At 40.0% G+C, this 24,836-nt stretch overlaps 1 protein-coding gene across 2 annotated transcripts in view; it reads right to left on the reverse strand.

The window, feature by feature from the left end:
- Positions 1–23,697, reverse strand: part of rnaset2l (ribonuclease T2, like) — a 27,714-nt gene extending 4,017 nt beyond the window's left edge. Inside the window, exons 1-7 of one of the 2 annotated variants that reach the window (XM_023409594.2) lie at positions 23,569–23,697; positions 21,470–21,671; positions 16,180–16,237; positions 16,000–16,067; positions 15,422–15,535; positions 15,076–15,124; positions 11,125–11,199 (exon numbers count right to left, since the gene is read on the reverse strand). In XM_023409594.2, the coding sequence (XP_023265362.1) occupies positions 11,125–11,199; positions 15,076–15,124; positions 15,422–15,535; positions 16,000–16,067; positions 16,180–16,237; positions 21,470–21,564 (459 nt within the window). In that variant the 5' untranslated portion in view covers positions 21,565–21,671; positions 23,569–23,697. Of the gene's footprint in view, positions 1–11,124; positions 11,200–15,075; positions 15,125–15,421; positions 15,536–15,999; positions 16,068–16,179; positions 16,238–16,876; positions 16,945–21,469; positions 21,672–23,568 lie in introns of those variants that run through there. The other variant, XM_087174940.1, reaches the window with a different exon arrangement.
- Between the last annotated feature and the right edge of the window lie 1,139 nt (positions 23,698–24,836).

Below are 24,836 nucleotides of genomic sequence, written 5' to 3' on the forward strand. Positions count from 1 at the left end.
GGTTCCGCAGGTCCTTCATTCCAGCAGCTGTCAGACTCCACAACTCCTGCTCTTCCTGACCATGTGCAAACTTGCACTTTTTCATGTACATATCGTGTGTATTGTGTATATTGTATTTATTAGTGTATATTTGGTATATTTTTGTTGTATATTTCCATAGATGTTTATTCTATAGTTGTTTATTTTTCTGCTGTGGTAAATGAATTTCCCAGTTGTGGGATAAATAAAGTAAATCTAATCTAATCTAATGTTTATTGTATACTACACCAAACACCCAGCCAAATATCTTGTACGTAAAAACCTACCTGGCAATTAACCTGATTTTCTGATTCTGCCTTTGTGATAATGTTATCATCCCTTCCTCATGCTGCTGTAGCCTGACATCCATGTGTCATTTATGTGTCATGTCGGTCCAGGTGATCCGCATGTTAGTGTCCTCACACACAGCTCCTCCTTGGAGTAATGTCTAGAGAAGTTCTCGGTGGCAGTGCATGTGTCAAAGCACTATTAGTGAGTTCTGTGTGTAATATTATTACTAGAAATGAGAAATGATCTACAAAACTACAAAACATGATTTTTCCTCTAGACAAACTTTGCATTTTTATGTGAAGATTTAGAAGCAGAAAACTGCTTGGTGACGGTGCTGAATGAAAGTATTTCAAATATAATCCCTCCATAACATTGTTAATTAGAGCGATACCTGTCACAATTCACTTAGAGGTCCCATATTGTATAAAGGTAGATGTCCTTGAGTTTTTATTCTTCCATGCTGGCAACAGCCAAAACCAGAGAAATTATGTGTTTAGGTTGTCAGGTTGTCATGGAAATAATATCTCAGTAACACCTTGACGGAACTTCTTCAAATTTTGCACAAACATTCACTTGGATGTAAGGACGAACTGACTAAATTTTGATAGTCAAAGGTCAAGGTCAGTGTGACAGGAGATGGTGGAAATGATAAAGAAAATCCAGTTTTCTTTTACTCTGGAGAAACAGCATCATCAGTGTGAAAGATTATACACACTGTGTCATACATTCACTGATGGTACAAACATGAATGTGCATAGTGATATATTTTGGGTTGTGAGCTCCACAAACGGTTGCGCAGCCAACAATTACTGTGCCTCAGACGTCTTCTTTAACAACCCTGTTAGACAAAAATGGAACGACCCATTGGCTGACACAGGTATTTACGTGTTAATATGCCAATATGAGACTTAAGATGTAAAAATATCAACCTGTTAACACTTGTCAAATCTCTAACATGTTATCTATGCATATAGCGTTTATGTGGAGATTTCTCCTGCAGCAGCTCAGATATCTTGATTAAAGCGGTTTGAGCAAGAAATAAACATTTAATTGTGTTAGAACACACTTTTTTAAAATAAACTGAACTGAGCTGGAGGATGCAAGATGGCAGAGAGGGTGGCTGTGTAGTTAAATGGCTCTCTTTAGTCGGTCAGAAAAAAGAGTAAAATAAACAGCACGAGAGCCCAGGGGCATGATATGGAGGAGCAAACGACAGTTGTGAGGGAACACCGTGAAACAGCGGCAGAAGACCCTGACCATGTTAGCAACGTCGACACAGGAGAGGATGACCACGAGGTAGCCGAAATGTCGAAGTACACAGAGGAGCTGAAAAGCTTTATTAGAGACGAAATGAAAGACCTTAAAAATGAATTCAGCAACAACTTAGCCATATTCAAGGGAGAAATAAAAGGGGAGATTAATTCGGTGCGAGTGGAGATTGACCGCAAATTCTCCGAAAATCATAAGGAGCTGCAGGCACAGGCAACTAGCATAACAGATGCGCAGTCCCGCATAGCAGAGCTAGAAGAGTGGCAAGACGACTACGGAGCTCTACTGTGGGAAGTGACGGAGCGAGCTCGCAAGTTACAGGAGAAACTGACAGACTTAGAGGGCAGATCGCAGAGAAATAATGTTCGCATCTACGGTGTTCCAGAGGAAACAGAAAAGGCCTCGACTTGGTAGGAAATACATGGAGCATTTGCTGACTACAGAACTCGGACCGGGAGAAATGGAGTTTCAAGTTCAGCGCTGTCACCGCGCACTAGCCAGAAAGCCCGGCCCAGATGCACCCCCCAGATCTATAGTTGTCAACTTTCTGCAATTTGAAACCAGAGAAATGATTCTGAAGAAAGTCTGGGGCAAGGAAAAGAAAACTGTAAAGGTTGGAGGAAAGAGAAACTTTTTTGATCATGATTACGCGACAGAGACACTCCAAAAGCGAAAGACATATGTCGGGGTTAAGAGGACATTGAAACAAGCAGGGATCCGGTTTCAGACCCCACTCAACAAGATAAGAATACATTGGAGTGATGGCGTGAAAACATATGATGATGCCAAGGGAGCGACACGGGACTTGAGAGAGAGGGGACTAGCAGTGGAAACTCCACAGGAGAAGAAGGACGCGCCAACAGCCAGAGCGGGAGACCGGCATTGTAGCAGGAGACGGTCCGGCGGCGAGGAGAGGAAGACGCGGTGGAATGGCAGCGAGTAGGTGGGCAAAGACAGCGGAGAGGACGAGAGGTGACATGCCGAGCGAAGGAGAAACTACAGGAATTCAAGAAGATATAGCGGATGTTTTATTGAGACTAAGAGGTGAAATGTGGAATTTATCAAACATGACTTATTAAGAAATAAGAGGGAAACGGGGAATTTGCTAAAACCCAGATATAGGCTAACGTTACATTTTATTCTGTAGAACAGGGGTTGCCAACCAGTCAGAGCCACAATTTTTACTGTGTCACTGCAAAGAGCCAGATTTACTGTAAATGTCACATATCAACATGATAATGACAAAAATTGACTCCCACAGAAGTAAGACCACAGGCCAGTCATTTTCAACAATGAACACTGTGCATTGTCTCACAAACAAACTCTCAGTTCAATGTTCAGTTCATGTCTACAAACAAAAATATAATTTACTATAGCATTTTTTCTCTTACCATGCATGTTGCTTAGTGGGACTTCTGGCATTCCTTGCCCTCAACAATCCTTTTCAAAATTTGTTTATAGTCAGTTGTTGCCACTCGAAGCAATTCCTTCACATGTGTGTCTGTCAGAACAGATCGATGCTCTGATTTGACGTGTTTCAGGGTAGAAAAAACAGACTCGCAGACGTATGTTGATCCAAACATTGACAATATCTTAAGCACAACCCGTTTGACATTTGGGTACTTTTCCATTGGCACACTTTTCCAGAATTCAATGTTCCCTTCTCTAAAAGCAGGTTTCAGTTGGTCCTCTTCACAAAGATCGATCATCTCCAACTCAGCCGCAGCCTCATCTGTGACCAGCAGGGTTTTCAAACAGCCCGTCTCCGCATTAAACGGGTCGACGAGGAACGTAATCTGTGGCCTTTTCAGTTGAAGATCACGGAACCGGGTCACAAAGCGTTCATGCAGGTTTTCAACCATTGTTGCATATCTGGCCGCTTGGTTATTCAGGACAGCGGCGATGACTTGCCCCCTGGCTTTTAGCAGAGTGGGAAAATGCGTTAAATCTCTCTTCTGAATATGCGTCTTGAACAGCTTCAGTTTGTTGGCAAACGCGAACGCACTTTGCACCAAGTCAGGCAGTATTTTTGACTTACCCTGCAGGGTCAGGTTCAGTCTGTCCAAGTACCACAGCATGTCGACCAAAAAAGCCAGATCCATAATCCACTTGAGGTCTGAGAGCTCGGGATAGTGCTTGTCCTTCTCTTCCATGAACAGTTTCACGGCATCCAAAAGCTCAAAGAAGCAACAAAGTACCTTGCCTTTTGACAGTCACCTCACAGTGCTGTGCAGCGGCAGGTCATCTGGAAGGCCTTGGTCCAGCTCAGCGATGAGATTTTTGAATTGCCTGTGGTTAAGCGCATGTGTGCGGATGTAGTTGACGATTTCCATCACAGGCTTCATGACGTTGTCTAAATTCAATGATTTAGACACGAGTTGCTCCCTGTGGATGATGCAGTGGAAATTCCAAAACTCGGGAAAAGATTGGTCAGCTTTGCACAGTCACACAAGCCCGTTCACAGATCCGATCATGGCTGGCGCTCCATCCGTGGCTATCGCAGTTAGTTTCAATATGGGCAGATTTGCTTTCACAAATGCAGCCATCATTGTTTCTTTCACATCTATGCCACGGGTTCTGTCTTTTAATGGCACAATATCAAGGAGTTCTTCTTTGATCACACAATCTTTTGACACAGACCGCACAAATATTGCCAGCTGAGGCTTGTCTTGTATGTCACAACACTCATCCAATGCGACACTAAAATACTCACAGGCTTGAAGGTTGGAGTGCAACTGTGGTTCAATAGCCATGTTAATGTCTGAAATTCTGTGTTCAACCGTGTGGCGGGACAGTTGGATGTCTGATACCATTCGTTTTAGTTTGTCGTTTTCAGGAGACAAGATTTCAACAATGTCACTGAGGCATGTTTTGACAAACTCCCTTTCATTGTATGGCTTTTTGGCCCGTGCAATGTTCCAAGCAAGTTGATACGATGCAAGCGTTACGGTCTATGAGTGCTTCATAAATTTTTGGAACAACTGAGTCTGCTTTTCTGCCTGATCTTTCAAAGTGACCAACTTGTGCTTGTGAAGTTCAGTCCCCCTTGGAAATTCCTGGTCGATGTTAGCATGGAGTGAACTGAAGTGACGCTGAAGATTTGAAGCCTTGAAATGTGCTAATGATGCCTGACATATAAGGCAGAATGGCTTGCCATTACGTTCAACAAAAAAAAAAAAAAAACTCTCCCACTCTGTTAAAAACGTCCTGTGTTCATCTTCATATTTAGTTTTGCTGTGCATTTTTTCCCTGCCATTTTGAGAGCGAACTTGGTAGGCACTACACTACTCAACGGTTCTTCCCGCCAAGTAATTTGCGTCAGATGCACGTACCATAAAAAACCACAAAATTCGACATGAACTTAAGAGCCGCATGAAACCGGGCAAAGAGCTGCATGTGGCTCGGGGAGCCGTGGGTTGGCCAGGCCTGGTCTACACTATCATTAGACTTCAGCTCAAGAATAGAGATTATCAGAATGAATATACTACCTAGGTTCTTATACCTGTTTCAGTCTCTACCTATAGATGTTCCACAAACTCAATTTGTGAACTGGGATAGAATAATATCGAGATTCATCTGGGGAGGCAAAAGACCCAGAGTAAGGTACGAAACCCTCCAGCTACCTAAAGACAGGGGAGGCATGGGCCTCCCAAAACTAAAAGAATATTACCATGCAGCCCAGCTCAGGTATGTGGCATGCTGGTGTAAACCAGATTATGTGGCAAGGTGGAAAGATATGGAAAAACATTTTGATGGTTACCCTATCCAGAGTGTCATTGGAGATAGAGAAATTTACAAAAAAATACAGAAAGGTATGGACCCGAATACCTCATTCACCCTAGAGCTGTGGTTCAGCGTAACCAGACAACACAAAATAGAGGATATAAATCAATTAAAATGGGTAGCATTTGATAACAGTTTAAACCGAATCAATATGATAAGGGATTCAAACTATGGATAGCTAAGGGAATTACAGCATGGTGTACCTTAGAAGAGAGAGGAGAGCTGAAGAGTTTTCAAAATATGAAGGACAAGTACAGCCTGGGGAAACATGACTTGTACAGATATTTACAGTTAAGGGATTATAATAGGAAAGAAATTAAAAAATATCCTTCCGTAGAAGCGAGTGATGTGACCAAAATCATAATCAAGTCTTACAAAGGAAACCCAATCAGACTTATATCTGCACTATATCAAGCATTAACAGCAAATAAGAACTCAACCAACTATATTAAGAAGAAATGGGAAGCAGAATTTGGTATAGATATCACAGACATAGAATGGCAAGATATGTGGAAGATGCATCAAACATCCACCAATTCTCGGACATGGAGGGAGTTCTCCTGGAAGAATTTAACACGCTACTTTATTACACCTAAGATTAAGAATGAATATTCAAGTACTAATCATATGTGCTGGCGAGAATGTGGTGAATTAGATGTGGACCATGCTCATGTCTTTTGGAAATGTTATAAGTTGTCAATGTTCTGAGAAAGGGTGCATAATACTCTGCAAAAGATACTAGGATATAATATCCCTATGGACTGTAAAACTTTATATATGTGTAATTTCAACGAGGGAAATGTGCAGGCAAGTGATAGATATCTGGTAAAGATCTTAATGATAGCCAGTTAAAAGGCTATCACCAGAAAGTGGTGTAAACCACATCCCCCTAACCACGACCAATGGTTGGAAATAGTGCAAGAAATCTACGTGATGGAGAGGAATACATTTTGTATGAGACTGCAGGAGGAGCAGGGAGAGCAAAAATGGGACAAATGGACACAATTTAAAAACGGAGATGAAAAATGGACACAATAACTCAGGAAAGGAGGACTTGAAAATGCAAAGAATGAGACTCCCCTAATGTTATTGTTCTTTGTTTTATTTGTTTGTTCCTTTTCTTTTTTGTGATGTCTTTTTATTGTTGTTAAAAAAAAAGGAAAAACTAATAAAAATCATAGTTAAAAATAAATAAATTGAACTGAGTGTTTGATTGACTCACAGACAGACATCAGAACCAGCTGTCGGTTCTAATAACTCTCAGCAGAGTCTTCAGTCCCAACAGATAACAATGAGTGTTGCAGCCTTTAGAGAGCAGTGACCTAAGAGTATTTAGTAATACAATAATCAGTTTGATCCTCTTTGGCTATTGAAAGCAGTGAAGATTAAATGATATTAAAACCATCTGGAGTCAAAGGGTTGTGGGACTTAAGAGATTTTTCCAGGACATGTTCCAGCGCTTGGATGAAACCACTCCACAGTATGTGGCTGTTCAGTAAACTGAGTGCCTATTTTTACAGCTACTATAAGAGTTTGAGCCTTTTGTTTAGTAGAAATCACTCAGGGCTGTGAGGTGCAACTGAGACACTGCAGCTCATAGGCAGATGTGAGGAGACACAGACCTCCAGCAGTAACTACCTTTTAATATTAGATTGTTGGTGTCGGTATCAGATGATCTTTGAATGTGGGTACATCTGGGACAAATATAGACAGGTTCAGTCTAGCATAGCACAAAGCCCAGTGCCATTAAAAGAGGGGAAAAAATCTCTCTACGACTCCAAAGCTGTTTTATGTACATGTACCTTCATCTGTAATCCGTTCAGTACTCAGCTGCGTTTAGTTGACAGTAGAGCTCCATTACGTTCTTGTAATGTTTCTAATTACCGGTTTCCAACATCAACATTCAAGTTGTAATTGTTTTTTTTTTAAATATTCAGATCTTTTACCTAAGTTAAAGTAGAAATACTGCACTGTAAAAATAAGAAGTTCTTCTGTCAAAATGCTACTCAAAAATACAGACGCATTATCAGCAAAATGTACTCAGAATATTAAAGGTAACAGAACCCCAGCCCCAGTCATTGTTAGATTATTCAATTATTAATTAATGATGCATTAACAATTAAACAGCATTCTAACATTGTAGGTGGTAAAGGTAGAGTTTAATCTAAAGGTCCATATTTTACACTTTTCCAGTGTTTTATTTGAAGCGTTGATCCATAAGAGGACATATTTGTGGTTTTAACAAACAAAAACCATCTCAATGTGGTTTTACATCTCCTCTCTTGTAACAACAGGTTGGTGAACCAATCAGAAGAGAGGAGGCTCTGAGCCTCTCGTCTCATTGACTGACTGTTTTCTGAGTGATCTAATAAAAAGATTTTTCAGGTAAACACTCACAGAAACTAATTCCTGCAAGTTTGGATAGTGGGTCCAGGTGGGCGGGGACTGGGGCGTGGCTGAGGGCGGTAACTGCTTTGTTGAGAGACATCACAAAGTTCCAGAAGTCCAGACTAACCCTGCTTTATAATCACACAACTCATGGACATCTACCTTTATACTATATGGGACCTTTAATTATATAATGTTCAGTTATTTAATCAATGCATCATATTTTAGAAGCTATGTGCATTCAGTAAAACTGCAATGTAATTAGCAACTTTATTTATCAGAAAAATGTAGTGCTGTAAAAAGTTCTGAACTGTTTGTAGTTGAGCAGAAGTATAAAGTACAACTGCCTCAAACTTGTACAGTGCTGTCCTGGTTAATAACACAGAAGTGTCTGAAAACCAATCAACTGACTGATCTCACTGATCGAGTGAGTGATGAAGTTACACCATTGGTCAGCTGATGAAGTGTTGGACTTTTCCCATTGACTGTTGTCTTTAAAATCAGACCTGGAGCTGTTTCCACCTCCAGTCTTTGTGCTAAACTAGGCTAAACCCACCCTTCAAAATGTTGGTGTCTTAATAAGGGCCCTGTTGGTTCATGTATGCAATCAGACATTATTGCATTGGAAATAATAAAATATTTAATTTATTTTCTTACATATTTTTTGATTTGCACAAAAATCAATGACACAGTAGTACTAACGCTAATCCTCGAATTATGTTTTGGGTTTAATGTCAGACTGTTTTTGGAGGGAGATACCACTGCTTTTAATACATAAGCAATAATCAATCATAGATGCTGGGAATAACAGAGTTACACTGACTCTGCTTGGTCTGATTGCTTTTCTATTTTCATACACAGGACTGTTGCTTCTGGGATCACTTCAAATACCAGTGGCCACTTGATGGAGATCTCCACAGTCACATCTCCAGAGAGTGTTCAAGTGTGCTTCACTCTCATTTTCACAGCTGCATGTTATTACGCAGCTCTTGTTTGACTAAATCCCCTAAAGGTCAGCACACAGTCTCTGCCTGAGGAGAGCTGTGTTATTAGAGCAATTTGAAACATAGTGAACGAATGAATAATGGTAAGAAAAAGTGTCCGTTGGAATTTCCTCCATTTCTGTATATATTTGTCCTAAAATATGATCAGATCTTTATCCAAGTTACCAAAATGAGCAACTGATTAGACACAATCGTTGTGTTGTTCTTCCGCATTGAAAACATCATTAAAACACTAGACAATGCAATTTCTGGAGAAATTGCAGTGGGATTGCTATCTGCTGAGAAAAGTCTGAAGCTGAGCTTCATTGTTTGAAATTAACATATAACTGTTAATTGACAATTAACAATGTAGCTGTAAATAATCTGTGAACCCCTCAGCTAATGACATCAAAAGCTAACTGGAGTCAGGAGTTATCAAGCCAGGAGTCCTTGAGTAGGTTAGAGACACTAACATTTTTAAGGCTGTTCACAAGAAATATCAGCTGATGTCATCCAAGAGTTTGGATCTTTATCTGTCCACAGTTACACAAACTGTTTATAAATGGAGATGATTCAGTTCTGTGGCTGCTCTCTCTAACTGTGGATGTCCAGCTAAGATGACTCCAAAAGCTCAACACAGATGTTCAGTAACAAAGAAGCACAGCTGAAGGCTTAAAGGAATCATCATGTGTTACAGATGTATTAAATGTAACCACCAGTCATCTGTCTCTGATGACACAATTAGTCAGGCAGTCTTCTGTCTGAAAATGAATTAATATCTGCTATATTGACAGTTTTTTCTCAGTTAATTCTAGGTGTGTTTCCATTGACCTGCTCCTTGCGTAATTTCAATGGAAACACTCAAATTTTGAAAAAACTAGCAAATATCGCATAAAAATTTATACGCTCGCATGATGTGGAGTATTCAAGCAATATTTGATGATAATTTAAATGAAAACACTTTTTTTTTCCATTTAAGTAGTGGCTGCTGCCATATCAGGTCCCAGGGAGCCAGTTCCAACCGAGAGGCAGACTGCTGGAAATCTTTTGTCACGTTTATTTGGAATGATATCACAGGAGGAGAAAATGGGTTTTATTGACATAATATCACTCAGTGGGAACACAGAACACTCACAACTGTGTTTTGTTGACTTTTCTAAAAAAAGAAATCACTTCTATTTTGTGCAAAACTGTGATGGAAAACTGGCTTGTGACAGTAAATTGAATATCTTTGGGTTTATGTTGGTTGCACAAAACAATAGCAATTATCCCCCACCCCTTACCACTGCAGGAACCAGCTCCCAGTGGAGGTCAAATCTGCCCAAACCGTAACTGGCTTTAAAAAGAAGCTGAAAAACTGCTCTATTCTCCTCTGTCTTCATCAAATCTTTTAATGTTATCTATTCTATAATCTGTGTTTTTATAGTGTTTTCTTATTTTGTTTTTTACTTCTATTTTTATGCTTTTGTTATTTCCCTTAAGATGCTTTTTTATTTCTGTTAAGCACATTGAATGACTTCTATGTATGTATGTATATTTTAGGAAAAACTGGCTAGAAAATCTCCAATATTATTGTTCCTGACCTCTGAGCTGAGCTGAGCTGAAAGTTATGTGTTAAATAAATTTCATAAAAATGAATCCATCTATCCATTTTTTGCTTATTATCCAGTTGTAGGTTGTGTTCAATAATCAATTCATGATATTATTAGATATTGAGAAAATGTGATATGAATTCCAATATATTTGTGCATTTGGGAATTAAGTCTCGCCCTTATCATCCAGGTTTTCATTGATATTTTTTCATATTTTGGCAGATATGGCTGTGAAACAGGTATTAAAATGTCATATAGTATAAAGGTAGATGTCCATGTGTTATATATATTATAAAGCAGGTCTAGGTTCTATATTAATAGTGTGAAAGTATCAGAGCGCTCATTCCACAGAGAAATGCACACAGCCTGTATTCAGAAACTGAGCCTTAAAAGCAGCCTTCAGGACTTCTGGAACTTTGTGATGTCTCAACAAAGCAGTCACCGCCCTAGCCATGCCCTATAAGTCCAGCCCACCTGGACCCACCTGGACCCACCATCCAACCTTGCAAGATTGGAAATATATTGGTTTTTGGTTCTTAAAACCACAAATATATCTTCTTATGGATCAACACTTCAAATAAAAAATGAGAAGAGGAAAATATGGAGCTTTAAAAAGTCTTAAATGTAACTTGCGGATACCCTGAAAGAGATTCAGTTTCCTGTGATAGAAACACAGAAAAAAGCAGCAAATCATCATGTTTGAGATTGTAAAGCATATTCACCCAATAAATCACTTTCAGATTACAGTCATTGTAACTTGAGTACAGAGCAGCATAAAGACAAAGACGGATAAATCTGACCTTGTCGTCTGTCACACACTGAATCTCATGTCTGTCACTTAGATGTGGAACCAGGACACTGTGCACCTCTTCAACCTAAACACACAGACACACACACACACACACACACAAAAAAACATTTTCATGTAGTGAGACACAAAATAGGAGGTGATGCTCGGACCTGACAGAGGTCCTGATGCTCAGATACAAGACAGGGAGCAGAGTCTAGTCAGGATAGCAGCATGTGACAGACTGAGACACTGTTAATTAGTGGATGTGACTTGTGAAGGTGATCATCTCATATTGATCATCTTGATGAATGTACAGTTTACATTATACTATATGATCTATATCTACTGTCTGAACTGTATACCATTTTGTCATTTTGGATTTGTTTGACATACAAAACAATACACTGTTTAATGTCTGTTTAGACTGTTTAATGTTTGATGGATAAAAAGTGATGAATAGTTTTTAGGTTTCAATAAATTGAACTTCTAAATTTAAGATACAGTGGAATAAACATGGTCATATCAAGGGCTGGATATCGGTACTGACAATGGTACTGTGACTTCGATACAGATTATTAATGATACTTTTTTCAATATCAGTCTCATCAAATTCATTTGAACTCAATTACTCCTTGGTATTGAATTATCAAACCAACTCATATGGTCCATAAAGGTATGGTAGTTTTATACCCTTAGTCAGATCCTCATCTAAGTTATGAAAATCATCATTGTGTTGTTCTTTCCATACTTAAAACATCATTCAAACATTCACAGTGTAGGTTGGAAAAAGTCTGTCCAACTCCTTGACTAATGACATCAACAAAAGCAAATTGGAGTCCAGTCAATGAAATCAGATTGGAGGTGTGGGTTAGAGACACTGCTATTCACAAAATGTCTCTGCTGATGTGAACCATGCCTCTGTAGCGTACATACCTGGCCTGGCATCAGTCACAATCTGTTAAAGAAGTTCATTGTAAGGAAATGCAGAGTTATGGACCCAAAATTGACACTTTGTTACTCTTCCCACCAGCAAACTATCAAATTGATAGGAAGCAGAGACAAACAAACCATGCTCTCAGCATGTCACAGGGATGCACAACCAGACCATGGGTCAAAGGGTCAGCTCCAGAGGATCAATGAATGCACACCAGGCAAACTGGAGAGCATAGGCAAAATCTCCAGTTGTAACAATAAGACTCTGTCTAATGATATTTGTTTGTTTGTTATATAGGAAAAGTAACACCAAAATGGAATGGCTGAAATGTAACATGTAGACTTTAAGACAATGTCCTTCATGTGACCATACTGTCAGCATCCTTCACACAATTCTGGATGTCATGTAGTGTGCGTTACACTACATGACACCACATTTATAGACTGTTAGCTTTAGGAAATGTTTATTATGTTGTTTGATCAGTTAACCACTTGTATTATGATTAATTGCAGGTTTGAAGGATGTAATATGAAATCAACACTTAGTGATTATTAGTGCCATTAGGTTTATATGTTATTTCATTTAATGTTTTATGGTCATGGTGGAAGACGGATGTGCGAGTTTATAGGTAAACTCTAGAATTAAACAATTTTAAAAGCTCAGTGGACAGTAGTCTCTTCTCCAAGTTGAAACACTGGAGAAGACAGGTAACGCCCCTGAGACGTGCACCAGCCCCAGGGGACAAAACAGTTGTGATCAACTCACACATCGCTCTAAGTCATCAGCTCTGAGCTCTAAGCTGCTAGCCACAAACTCATGGCTCTTAGCCATTTTTGCACTTTATTGTTTGTCCGCGTCCTTAACTCTTTCTTTGCCATGTACTCCATTTAACATTCTTTTTGTCTACTTGTGCGATCTTCTATTTTTATAAGCCAAGTCAAGACCAACTGAACCAAAACAACAGAAGTGCCTCAGAGTAATTTTGTAACTTTTAATTATAATTATAAATTATAATTATATTATAATTATAAGTTTTCCTTTTTGAAGCTTTTTGACAACTTTAGAGTCATCTGGTGAACGGCAGTTTCTTCTAAAGTTATCCAGCCAAAGTTAAGTGCATTAGAGTTTATCAACCCGCAAGAGACACCGGCAGATAACAGATCTGCCCACTACCGCCTGCACAGAGGCCGACCAGAAGTCATGAGTGCCCAAGACAGAGAGTCTCTTCGCAAACTCCACCAGAGCTTAACCACTGAGAATCCGTCACTGTGATAACGGGACACGGCCTCCAGGAGAATCCACCTGGATCCCACGTCTCCAGGGTTACCACGGCAACCACAGCCACCTGGGCTCCAGCCAAGGGTGCTCAGCTACAGCGCAACTCACAGTAGGCCGGTCTTAACACTCTGCTCATGACTGGGTTGATGTCAAAATATACTAATATTTAATCATCAAATTTAATTCGTAGACGCAGTATCATTAGTTGTTTAGCCATAGTGTATAGCCATAACATATTCTCTCCCACCATTGCCAACTCATCACACTGCTCATTCATTATTATTTTCATCTTTATGATTATTATAGTATAATAGTAGTTTAGTTAATAAACTTCTTTATTTACACCGAGTCGTTGTCCTGTTGTTTTCTTTTGAAGTAGAGACTGGCGATCCATTGAATCAAGAAGTAACGGCTTCTGATATGACATTGATCACATTAATCAATGAAATAATTAATTGTTGTCCTGGACTGGTGCCCCTTTCAACAAGAGAAAATTCAAAATTATGGTGTTAACACTACACCTCACAAAATAAGAACACCACTGATGTTTTCAAAGCTAGTGGAAAAACATTTTCCAGTATGTGTGATCAACACTTATGTGACAGACATCCTCAGAACATGGCTAATCCAAGGGTCCAGCACTGTCAATGTTTCATGATTGCGTTCAATAAGGACATGGACAATAATAATTATTTTTGTGTTATTAGCGTAAGCACATTTTCAATGTATATAATTGTGACTAAGATGAAGATCAGACCACATTTTATAACTAATTAATGTAGAAAACGAGGTCATTCCTGAGGGTCCACTAACTTTTTCTTGCCACTACAGGATATGTTCTCTTTAAAGATGGTAAGTTGACTGCACCAGGTATTATGACAGAAAGTAGTAGTGTGTTAAAAATGTATTCTTCCTGTTAATTAATGAAAAGTTCATAAACAATAAAAGTTACCAGGTCTGGTACGACCAGTAACTAATGCTAGCAAATTTTGACTAAATATAGCTGTTACTATTGCTGTTACCCTATATTTTAACATTTACCATGTTCCAGACATTTGTGGTCACAGTGGCTGCTGCTCAGCAATGGATAGTCCTCCTGTAAAGAACGAGCCCATGGGTTGTCTGTGCAGCAGGTAATTATGAAACGTTTTGTTGCTAGGCAACATCAAGTGATTGTAGTATTATGACAGGAGCAAAGGGAAAAGTGTGGTGACGTAGTATAAAGAGAGACAAAGTCCACATCAGGAGGAGGTTTGTGGTGGTTTGATGAATATGACACAGGAGAGCGGTGTTTGATATGGATGTGAAACTAGCAGTTTATGTTGTTTCTATTATCCACGACCATTCAACAAAGTTAACTACGTTGTTATTATTGTAACTATGACAACAAAGATCATCTAATGTTGAGGAAGTACTTTTTTAACCAATGTCACCATCCTTTACTAAACCTAACCAAGTAGTTTTTGTGCTTGAACCTAACCCGGCCTTGACCATTACTATATTAAACCATTGCGACAAAGGTAGGTACACCCTGCTAGGCATAGTCCACATGTTTATTATTGTAACCATGACAGCAAAGATCTGTACGCCTGTCGCCTTGGGGTTGGAGGAGTTGTGACGAATATGTCCTTAAATAAATTAATAACCCATGAGTCTGTGATGGTCTCATCAGTTGTTATAAAGTATAAATAAAATAGCGTCAGTTGAGCAGATTTTAACAAATTGTAAATTGTGAGTGTGTGTTGTTACCTTGTAAGGCTGTTCACAGGATGGAGTGATGCCAGCATCTTCCAGCAGTCTGCAGGACACACACACATACACACACACGCGCGCACACACACACACACACACACACACACGAAAATATTTTTCAGATTTTTTTATGAGTCTAATCTGTGACTGTGTGCTCAGTCTGTGGGGTCAGTGTGCAGTGGAGGCTTCAAACAAATCAACATTTGAGCCAAAACCTGTTGGGTAAAGACCACTGGTCAACACAACTTCCATAGTTGCGCATGTGAAGTTTTTTTCAGTCGTAATCTGCAACAGTACCTTTTAGTTCTAGGTGTGTGTGTGTGTGTGTGTGTGTGTGTCTAACTTGTGGATATCGAATTGTGCTCGTAGTTTGAGGCAGATCTGGAAGTATCTTGGAGGAGAGTTCATTCCCTCGACACACGCTGCACACACCCCATGTTTTCTCCACTCGTCTCTCCTATTCCACACAAACAAACACAATCAGACATACACATCTTACACACTTGACACACACAGAATAATGTTCACACATTGTTCTCATACATCTACATTAGCCTGGGTCATACTGGATGTTTGACACTAGCATCAATCGGCCCCCGAGCTGGGATTGAATGAGGGACGTTGCAGTGATATAGTTGACTGCATCTCAACCACTAGCCCGCTGGCAAGGCACCTTTAAATGCTTTTGAACATAAATGCATAACAGAAATGAGAAGCTTTTTTGAACTGATCTCTTAAATTTGCTCATTAAAGATTAGCGACCAAGTTATGTAGAGAGGATTGTCCAGTTGTCAGAGCTCTCTGGTGGACAAACTGTGATGGAGACACTGTTTCTAAACAACCTGTAACACATCTGAGACATCTCTCTACTGACAGTTACTGTTACTGATCAGCTCATACATATTTCTTGATATTTTGTACCAGAAGTGGAAGCTGGATTTGGTTGTCACTAACGATGGCCAGTGTTCGCTCAGCTCTGCCTCCAGCTCCTGGAACATAAATGATATTTTCCAATCAGCTCTCAGCCTCAGACGGTACCATCTCATCTATTATGTCTGACACCTGAGGTAACCAGGTGAGATGATCCTGATCCGTGCTCACCTGGACGTCAGAGTGGAACATCGGCCAGCAGCTGCAGCAGTGTTGTGCCTGAAGTGGCCTGGAGACACACACACACACACACACACACACACACACACAATAGGAGAGAATGGGAGGTGAGCCACAGCAACAGCAGGAGTCTGGCTCAGTAACTGAATAATGTTCTGTTTTCACATTGTTTGATTGAAACTAGACTTCTAAGTTTTGAAACAAAACTTAGAATTTCACAAGAAACAGCCAGGAAAGTCCAAACGAATGTTTCTGTTCAGTCATCACATTCACTAAACTGAACAAGTCCAAAGAAAACACGTCAAACTAGAGTAGGCCGAGTAGATTATGGCAATTAAGAAATAGGTTATTACCACTGTTCAAAATAAATAAATATTTCTTGTGAATCTTTGTTGTCCAGGACAATAAAGTGTGGTAACTAACTCCCAGGGCTACACTGAGATGGTTTTTGGTACTTAAACCACAAATACGACAAATATAAGAAGATATTCTTATAGATCAACACTTCAAATTAAACACAAGAGAAGAGGAAAATATGGAGCTTTACAAAGTCACACTGCTTTAGATACAGGACAAACACTCATTTTAACATGGATGGAGTTACAAGGTTTTACACTGATGTTGCTTAAGTAATTATAGAACATGATAATGTGTTGTCCTGCAGGTAATAGTTCTACATTTTCTTTACCACAGACCGTGGATCGTCCAAGTGTTGATGCTCTGAGGAATCCTGCACAGAGTCTCTTTGTTCAAAGACTGAAGGACAGACAGAAACACAAACCAGTCAGGTGATATCATCCGCCTCCAGCAGCCATATTGGAAATCCTCAGCAGGTATCAACAGAAGGCTGACTTAAAGGACATCAAACAGTCAGACAATGAAATACATAAACTCATCCGTTCAGAATTCTTCCACAACCTCCTTTCTTTTCTTTAATGCTATAACCACTAATATCTTCCCTTGCCTCATCCTTTCCTTCTCTACCTCCTTGTGTATTTCAATATTTCCTCCTTTCTATCACTACCCTCTCCTTTCCTTCCTTGTCACCTAATTTCCTCCCTTATCTCCTCCTACTTTTCTTTTTCTTCCCTATCCAACCTTTTTCCTTCCATACACTGTCCTGTCCTTCATTATGCCCACTCTCCTTCCATACCTCCTCCATTCTTCCACTATGCGACCCTACTAACTTTCCTACCTTCTCGTGTCCTTCCTCCCTTGTTTCTTCATTTATCAAATCTAAATTTTGTTGTGTTTTTTTTTTTTTAACTTCTACTTTTATGTTTTTTGTGGGGGGAGCTCCAATCGTGTCACAAACATAGTCCTTTGGGTTTCATGTTTTCTCTGTGTTTAAGTTACTTAAGTTACTATCACTGAAGAATCTGTCAGACTGTGACGCATCTGTTCCTGGACAACTGCAGACTTTACTGAGGAAAGTCACTTAATCACAGTTAGATTATTACATCATTACAACCTCCTCCTCAGGCTCACTCACTGTTCAATGTTCCCTGAGAAACAACATAGATATATACCAACAGCAGCCTCACAGGAAGTTAACTGTCCGAGGCATCCACAAGTTTACATCATCATCATCATCATCATCATCATCAGAGGTAGATGTGTCCACCTTACTGATTTCCTCTCATACCTTCTAATTTCCTTCTTTGCCTCCTTCCTTCCTCCACTACCTTCTCATTTCTTACTTTCACTCCTTCTTTAATTTCCTACCTCTGTATTTCTTTCCTTATCTCCTTATTTCTTCACTACCTCCTTGTTTCCTTCCCTACCCATTTTTCTTCCACCCCATACCTCCTTATTTACTTTGCTGTTCCTTCCCAACATTGCTCTTTCCCTCATTTTTTTCCTTTACCTCAACCAAGTTGAAACAAAGGAGAAGATGGGTGACGCCCCTGAAACGTGTGCCAGCCCCTAGGGGATAAAACAGTTGTGATCAATTCACACATTGGTGTGAAACTTAAGACAAGAGAAGCTAGAAACTGAGTTAGAGAAGGCTAGAAAGCTATAAGCTGAAAGCTCTGTAGTCCAGGCTCTTACCAACAGCCTGGCTTTTAGCTCTACCTAGCCACAAACTCATGGCTCCATTTTTGCACTTGATCGTTTTGCCCGCGTCCTTTATTATTTCTTTGCCATGTGCTCCAAGTAACATTCTTTTTGTTTACATGCGTGATCTTTTATTTTTATAAGCCAAGTAAAGACCAGCTGAACCAAGACAACAGAAGTGCCTCGGAGTAATTTTGTAATTTTTGATTATTATCAAGTTTTCCTTTTTGAAGCTTTTTGACAACTTTAGAGTCATCTGGTCAACGGCAGTCTCATCTAAAGTTATCCAGCCAAAGTGAAGAGCATTAGAGTTTATTTCGCATCAACCCGCAAGAGACGCCAGCACGACCGCTTGCAGAGAAGCCGACCGGAAATCAAGAGTGCCCAAGACAGAAAGTCTCCTGGCAAACTCCACCAGAGTTGAATTGCTGAGACACTGACATAATCCGTCACCGTGATAATGGGACACAGCCTCCAGTAGAATCCACCTAGATCCCGCATCTCCAGGGTTGCCACGGCAACCACAGCCGCCTGGGTTGCAGCCAACGGTCCTTAGCTACAGTGCAACTCCCAGTAGGCTGGTCTTAACACTCTGCTCATGACTGGGTTGTTGGGACTCATCATTCAAGAGACCAGATGTTTCTTTGCTCCAGTGGACAAAGGAACTCGCACCCCACAGTTACTCACTGTTCACACCTGGGGACAACCCTTCCCCCCACAGACCTTACTGGCCAGCCAGTGTGGGTCAGCGTGTGACATGTGACCCCCAAGGGTGTCACCAAACAAAACCAGATCTCCTTCTTCTCTTCTCTCTCTCTTCTCTACTTGGCTTGCTCTGGAGAGCAGCTCCTGCTCTCTCCTCTCGGCTCCTCAAAGGGCAACAAGGCCCCAGCCCAGGTCAGCTCTGCTACCTGAGAAACCAGCTCTCTCTCGCCGGCCTGCTCACAGCAGCCTGCAAACACTCTTCCCCTCAACAGCAGCGACCTGCTTCGGATTAACTGAGAGTGAACCAAGTTCTCTTCAGAATCAGCAGCTACAACACAAGGCCAGCTGATTTTCCAAGCAACAGGATTCATAGCAGAGTTGGCGTGGAACAGCTAACTCTGTGAGGAGAGGATAACAGCAAAGCAACACAGCCAGACAGGACTTCACTCCACCAGGAAACCACCCAACTCACTGGACTTTACAACAACACTGGAAAGGACCTCTTTGTTTGTTCCAAGGACTGGGTAACATTAACTGACTGGGCCTAACCTATCCCAGCACAGCACAGCACAGCATAGCTAAGCAGCAGAAGTCTTAACTTTGTTAATGTACTTGTTGATTGATGTCTTGTTGTTGTAATGTTTGCTTAGGTTGTGGTCAGTCATACAGTTAATCGGGTACTCGTAACAGCACACACATAGTAGTACGTCTCAGTTCTAGAACCTGCATGAAGCTAACCTCCTGCCTCTAACCTGGTACCTTTAGATTACATGAGCTAGGCTAACAAAGAAACTCACACCTTCCCTCTCACACACACTAGGTGGTCTCAGTGGCCATTTTGAGTAGTTTCTTTGTTTACCGCCATCTTGTGTAGTCTTTGTTCAGGTCATGTGGTCACAGTGATCACTTTGAATCGGCCATCTTGCTTTTGTTTGTGTCCCCACAGACACACACACATACCCCTACACACACACATACACACACCTGTATAAACTAGATTAGACATTGTGTTTTACTCTGCTCCATTGTAAATAAATGCCTTTAAGTATAACTACTGGTGTGTTTAATGTTGCACAAGCGTGAATATTGCCAACCTCTACTTTGTCGAATTCCAATCCTTCAACTTTGACTTACTGTTGATTTGGTAATTTGGTTATAGTTAGTAAACTCTAATTGTTAATCAGAGTTCCAGATTAATGGTAATAAATTGAGACTGAAACCATATTGGCTAGTTTGCCTATTAGTTTAGGCTGGTGCCCCGAGGACTTTAATTAATTTTAAAGTTATTATTTAACATTAATATTTTTAATATTAATATTTTTCTTAATTTATGATAGCCAATAAATTGATAGACAACCAAAATCCAACATATTTGGTGTCCAGCTCATGAGGTAGAGCTCAGACCCAACAGCGGTGATGTCAAAATATAGCAATATTTAATCATCAAATCTCATTCGTAGACATAGTATCATTAGCCATAGTGTATAGCCATAACATATTCTCTCCCACCATTGCCAACTCACAACATCGCTCATTTCATTATTAATTTCATCTTTATGATTATTAAACCTTAAATTTACTCTGTAGATAGTAGTTTAGTTAGTAAACTCCTTTATTTACACCCAGCTGTTGTCCTGTTGTGTTCTTTTGAGATAGAGACTGGAGATCCATTGAATCGAGAAGTCACGGTTTCTGATATGAGATTGATAAATTTGTCAATGAAGTAATTCATTGTTGTCCTCCTAGAGGACTGGTGCCCCATTTCAACGAGAGTAAATTCTAAATTATGGCGTTAACGGTACACCTTTCTTGCCTCCTTCTTTCCTTCCCTACCTAAAGATTTCCTTCCATACCCTTCAGTTCACAACCTCCTCTTGTCCTTCCTTCCCCCCTCCTTTCCCTCACTACCATCTCTATCATTCCTACCACCTAATTTCCTCCTTTACTCCTTCATTTCTTACATCCTCATTTACTTCCCTATCTCTTCTGTTCACTATATTCTCTTTCATTATTTTGCATCTCTCTTTCTTTCTTTCTCCTCTTTTCCTTCCCTACCTCCTGATTTATTTCCTGATCCCTTATCTTTCTTCACTAGCTCATTTCCTTCCTTCCCTTCCCTTTACCATCCCTTTCTTGCCTCCTTCCTCCTGTCATACCTAATGATTCCTTCCTTACCTTCTCCCTACTGCACTAACTCCCCATTTCCTTTCCATACTTCTTTCCTTACCTCCTCCCTGAATTCCCACCTGATTCCCCTCTCATTTCCTTCTCTATGTTCTTTTTTAATTCCCTAACTCCTTTACTTCCATACCCTCTACTTTCCTTCCCACCATCCTCCTTTCTGTCATTGCTTTGTTCTTCCGGTCACTCCCGTCACGAAAGAAGCTGAACACACCCCTGATCCCTCAAATCTGATCTGAAGACTTTAACCTCTTTTACTCCACATGAATTAATCTCATCTTCTAAGTTAATAATCAGTGTTCATGATGATGATGATGATGATGATGAAGAAGCTCACCTGACAGAAGCCTCCGGGCCATTGCAAGGTGAACAGGAGGCATTTCCATGAGCAGCAGAACTGCTTCTTGTCCTGCTCTGAGTTTTGGAGGCCATATTTGTAGTCCTCCCAGTGTCCTCCCTTTGTGGTGGTGACTGGCAGCTGCAGCAGGAGCACAGTGAGCAGCACCGAGTTCCTCATCTTGTTCATATGATGATCCACACTGATCAAACACAAAACACAGATCAATCAAACCGTTTATTTCAGCCAGAGAGCGTGGCAGACATGCAGTGGAAATAAAGGTGGTAATAAAGGTAGGAGACTGTCCTCTGGAAAAAACAAGCCCATAGTTCGTCTGTGCAGCACATTATTATGACCCTAGGTGACATCTAGTGGTTGTAGTGATTATGACAGGAGCAAAGGGAAAATTGCAGTGGCGTAGTATAAGGAGAGACAAAGTCCACATCAGGAGGAGATTGTGTTGGATGGATGAATATGACACAGACGAATGGTGTTCGATTTGCATGTGAAACCAGCAGTTTATATTGTAACCATGGAAACAAAGTTCATCTAATGTTGAGGAAGTACTTTTTTAACCCAAATCATGATCTTTTCCTGAACATAACCAAGCCATGACCATTATTATAGTAACCTTGGTGACAAATGTAGTTACGCCACTATCGGTGCAGTCCACGTGTTTATTATTGTAACCATAACATTAATAATAAGTCTGGTACGCCGGCTGTCATAGGGGTGCTATTTCAGGTTGGAGGAGTTGTGGAAAAGGAGAGGTAAACAAAGAATAAGATGGTTGCAGGTTACTAACAGCAACTGTAATTGTAATTTTTTACATTGTTGTACTGGTACTTTTACGTTGGTAAACACTATCACACAAAAAAGCAGCATTAACCTAACCATAAACCTCAGACCCTCTGCTTGTGCTTTAATAATTTTATTCTATAATAATTGATAATATAAATGTAATAATGTATAATAATAATCTAAAGCAGGGGTCTCCAACCTTTTACGCTCTGAGCACTACTCTGACAAACTCAAAGTGGCTGAGAGCTCCTCATGTCTTACTGGTCACATTTATTCACATATTGTATCAAAATAGTCAAACTGATCTCCAAATCAAATCAGAAATATAAGATCATTCAACAAGTTTGAAAACAATCCTGTCTCTTGTACTATGGCAAATAAGAATGTGGGAGTATCCACCCAGAATTATTGAATGTTGGGAATGGGGGAATTCAGATAAAGAACTACTCCTTTATCACAGTCAAGAACAAAAAAAAATAAAAAAAATGAGATTACATGAGAGCACAATTATGATGGATTTAATTTTTCCCCTTTCAATAAGAGGAGAAGTTACAATTACAATCACACTAAAGTTTTCCTTTACAACTGCATGTTGGCAGCAGCAGATCTGATGTTGAAAAAAACTTGATAACATAACTCATTTGACTAACAACTGACAAATGGTGTTGAAGAGTGAAGGTGTGTTTCTTTAAGTCTGACCTACACATCCCTGGTTTGTACAGACTATATTCTCTGAACCTTTGGGTGAGCTTCTCTAAAACAGGGGGTGAGCTGGTAGCTCAGGACCCACCTGTTGGAGACCTTTATTATATAGAACAGTATCTATAATAATAATGATGTGATTATGACAGAATTATGGCTATAATAAGGAAATATTATTACATTATTGGAGTAAAAATTAAATTGCATAAATTAAAATTTCAACATAAAAGGTGCTGTGTTATTTTATTTATAGTGTAGGCGTAGATATATGATTTATATTGCAGTATCTTTAGGTTGTACTGATTTAAGGATTAACCAGTGAAGTAGGCATGACACATGATTCATTTATTTCATGTTAGTCTGGATAGGAAAGAAAAAGTCAACAGCAGATAGAAATGAATAACTCTTGTGGGAAATTTAAAAAAAAAATCTGTCTTGTTCCCCTTTGACAACAGTAATTCTTTATTAAATCATTGTTGTCCTTCAAGTTGATGAAGGACATGACAGTTGTGGTGTGTTCCAGCCAATTATTTCAACTATCTGCCTCTGCTGTGATTCCTCTAATACTGTGATGGAGGAAAGATGGAGAAACTTACCAGAGAGCTGCTGCTGCTACTGCTGCCCCTGCACTGACACAGTTAAAGCTTCACCCTGCCTCAGTTCAGAGAAATGAGAAATGAAACTCAAACTGAGAATTAATGCTTTATACAGAATACGTCTGTGTATGTGTGTTTGTGTTCATGTGTGTATATTTAGAGGAAGTGAACTCTTTCGTCCACCTGGCAGGTGTCAGAGGTTTTTATTTTTTTGTTTTTTTTTCAGAGATATTTTTTGGGTGGTTTTTGCCTTTACTTGGATTGGGACAGGGAGAGAGTGACAGGAAGGTGCAGTAAAGTGCCATGGGCTGGACTCGAACCAAAGGCCGCTGCAATAATGACTGAGCCTGAGTGGCATGTTCTCTACCAGGTGAACCACTGGGGTGCCCCCTGGTGCAAGAGTTTTGACAAAATGATCCTTCACATTAGTCACATAAAACGACTCAACCCAACAACAAACTGATCCTCCTGTGTCTAAAGCTGAGAAATAAGTATATGTGCAGAAATTATCTATGTACAAAACCAACAGTGCAGCTTCCTGGTGCTCCAGGTCAAAGTGACAGTAGATGTGACATTAACCCTCATATTATGTTAAGGGTCAATTTGACCCGTTTCAGTTTTTGTGTTGACAAAAGTACTGGTTATCCTTTTTTTTCCTTCATGAAATTTGGTGACTTTTCCTCATCTAGGGTCATGAACTGTTTGTAAAATCTGGACACTTTGATGTGTAGTGGAGTGTCTGTGCAGAGTTTGTATACAAAGATGATGTTGCGGGTCATTTTGACCCAGAAGGGCTGCAAGGTCATAACATCACTTGTGACAACTTCTTTACATCCTACCGCCTTGGAGATGAACTTCAGAAGAGAAAGCTGACCATGTTGGGAACAGTCAGAAGAAATAAGCCAGAACTTCCCAGTGAAATTCTGAAGATACAGGGCAGACCTCTGCATTCCTCAATATTTGCTTTCACTGAGAAAGCAGCAGTTGTTTCATACTGCCCAAAGAGAAACAAGAATGTTCTTGTAATGAGTACAATGCACACAGATGCATCTCTGAGCAAAAGAGAAGACATGAAGCCACAAATGATCCTGGATTATAACTCCACCAAAGGAGGAGTTGACAATCTGGACAAAGTCACAGCAACATACAGCTGCCAGCGCAAGACTGCCCGTTGACCTTTGGTGATTTTCTACAACATTGTGGACGTGTCTGCTTACAATGCCTATGTCCTGTGGACTGAAATCAACCAGCAATGGAATGCCGGCAAA

Source organism: Seriola lalandi, unplaced genomic scaffold, assembly GCF_002814215.2.
Source record: "Seriola lalandi dorsalis isolate HSWRI2012SDOR001 ecotype SW California unplaced genomic scaffold, Sedor1 jcf7180002054399, whole genome shotgun sequence".
NCBI classification, from domain to species: Eukaryota; Metazoa; Chordata; class Actinopteri; order Carangiformes; family Carangidae; genus Seriola; species Seriola lalandi.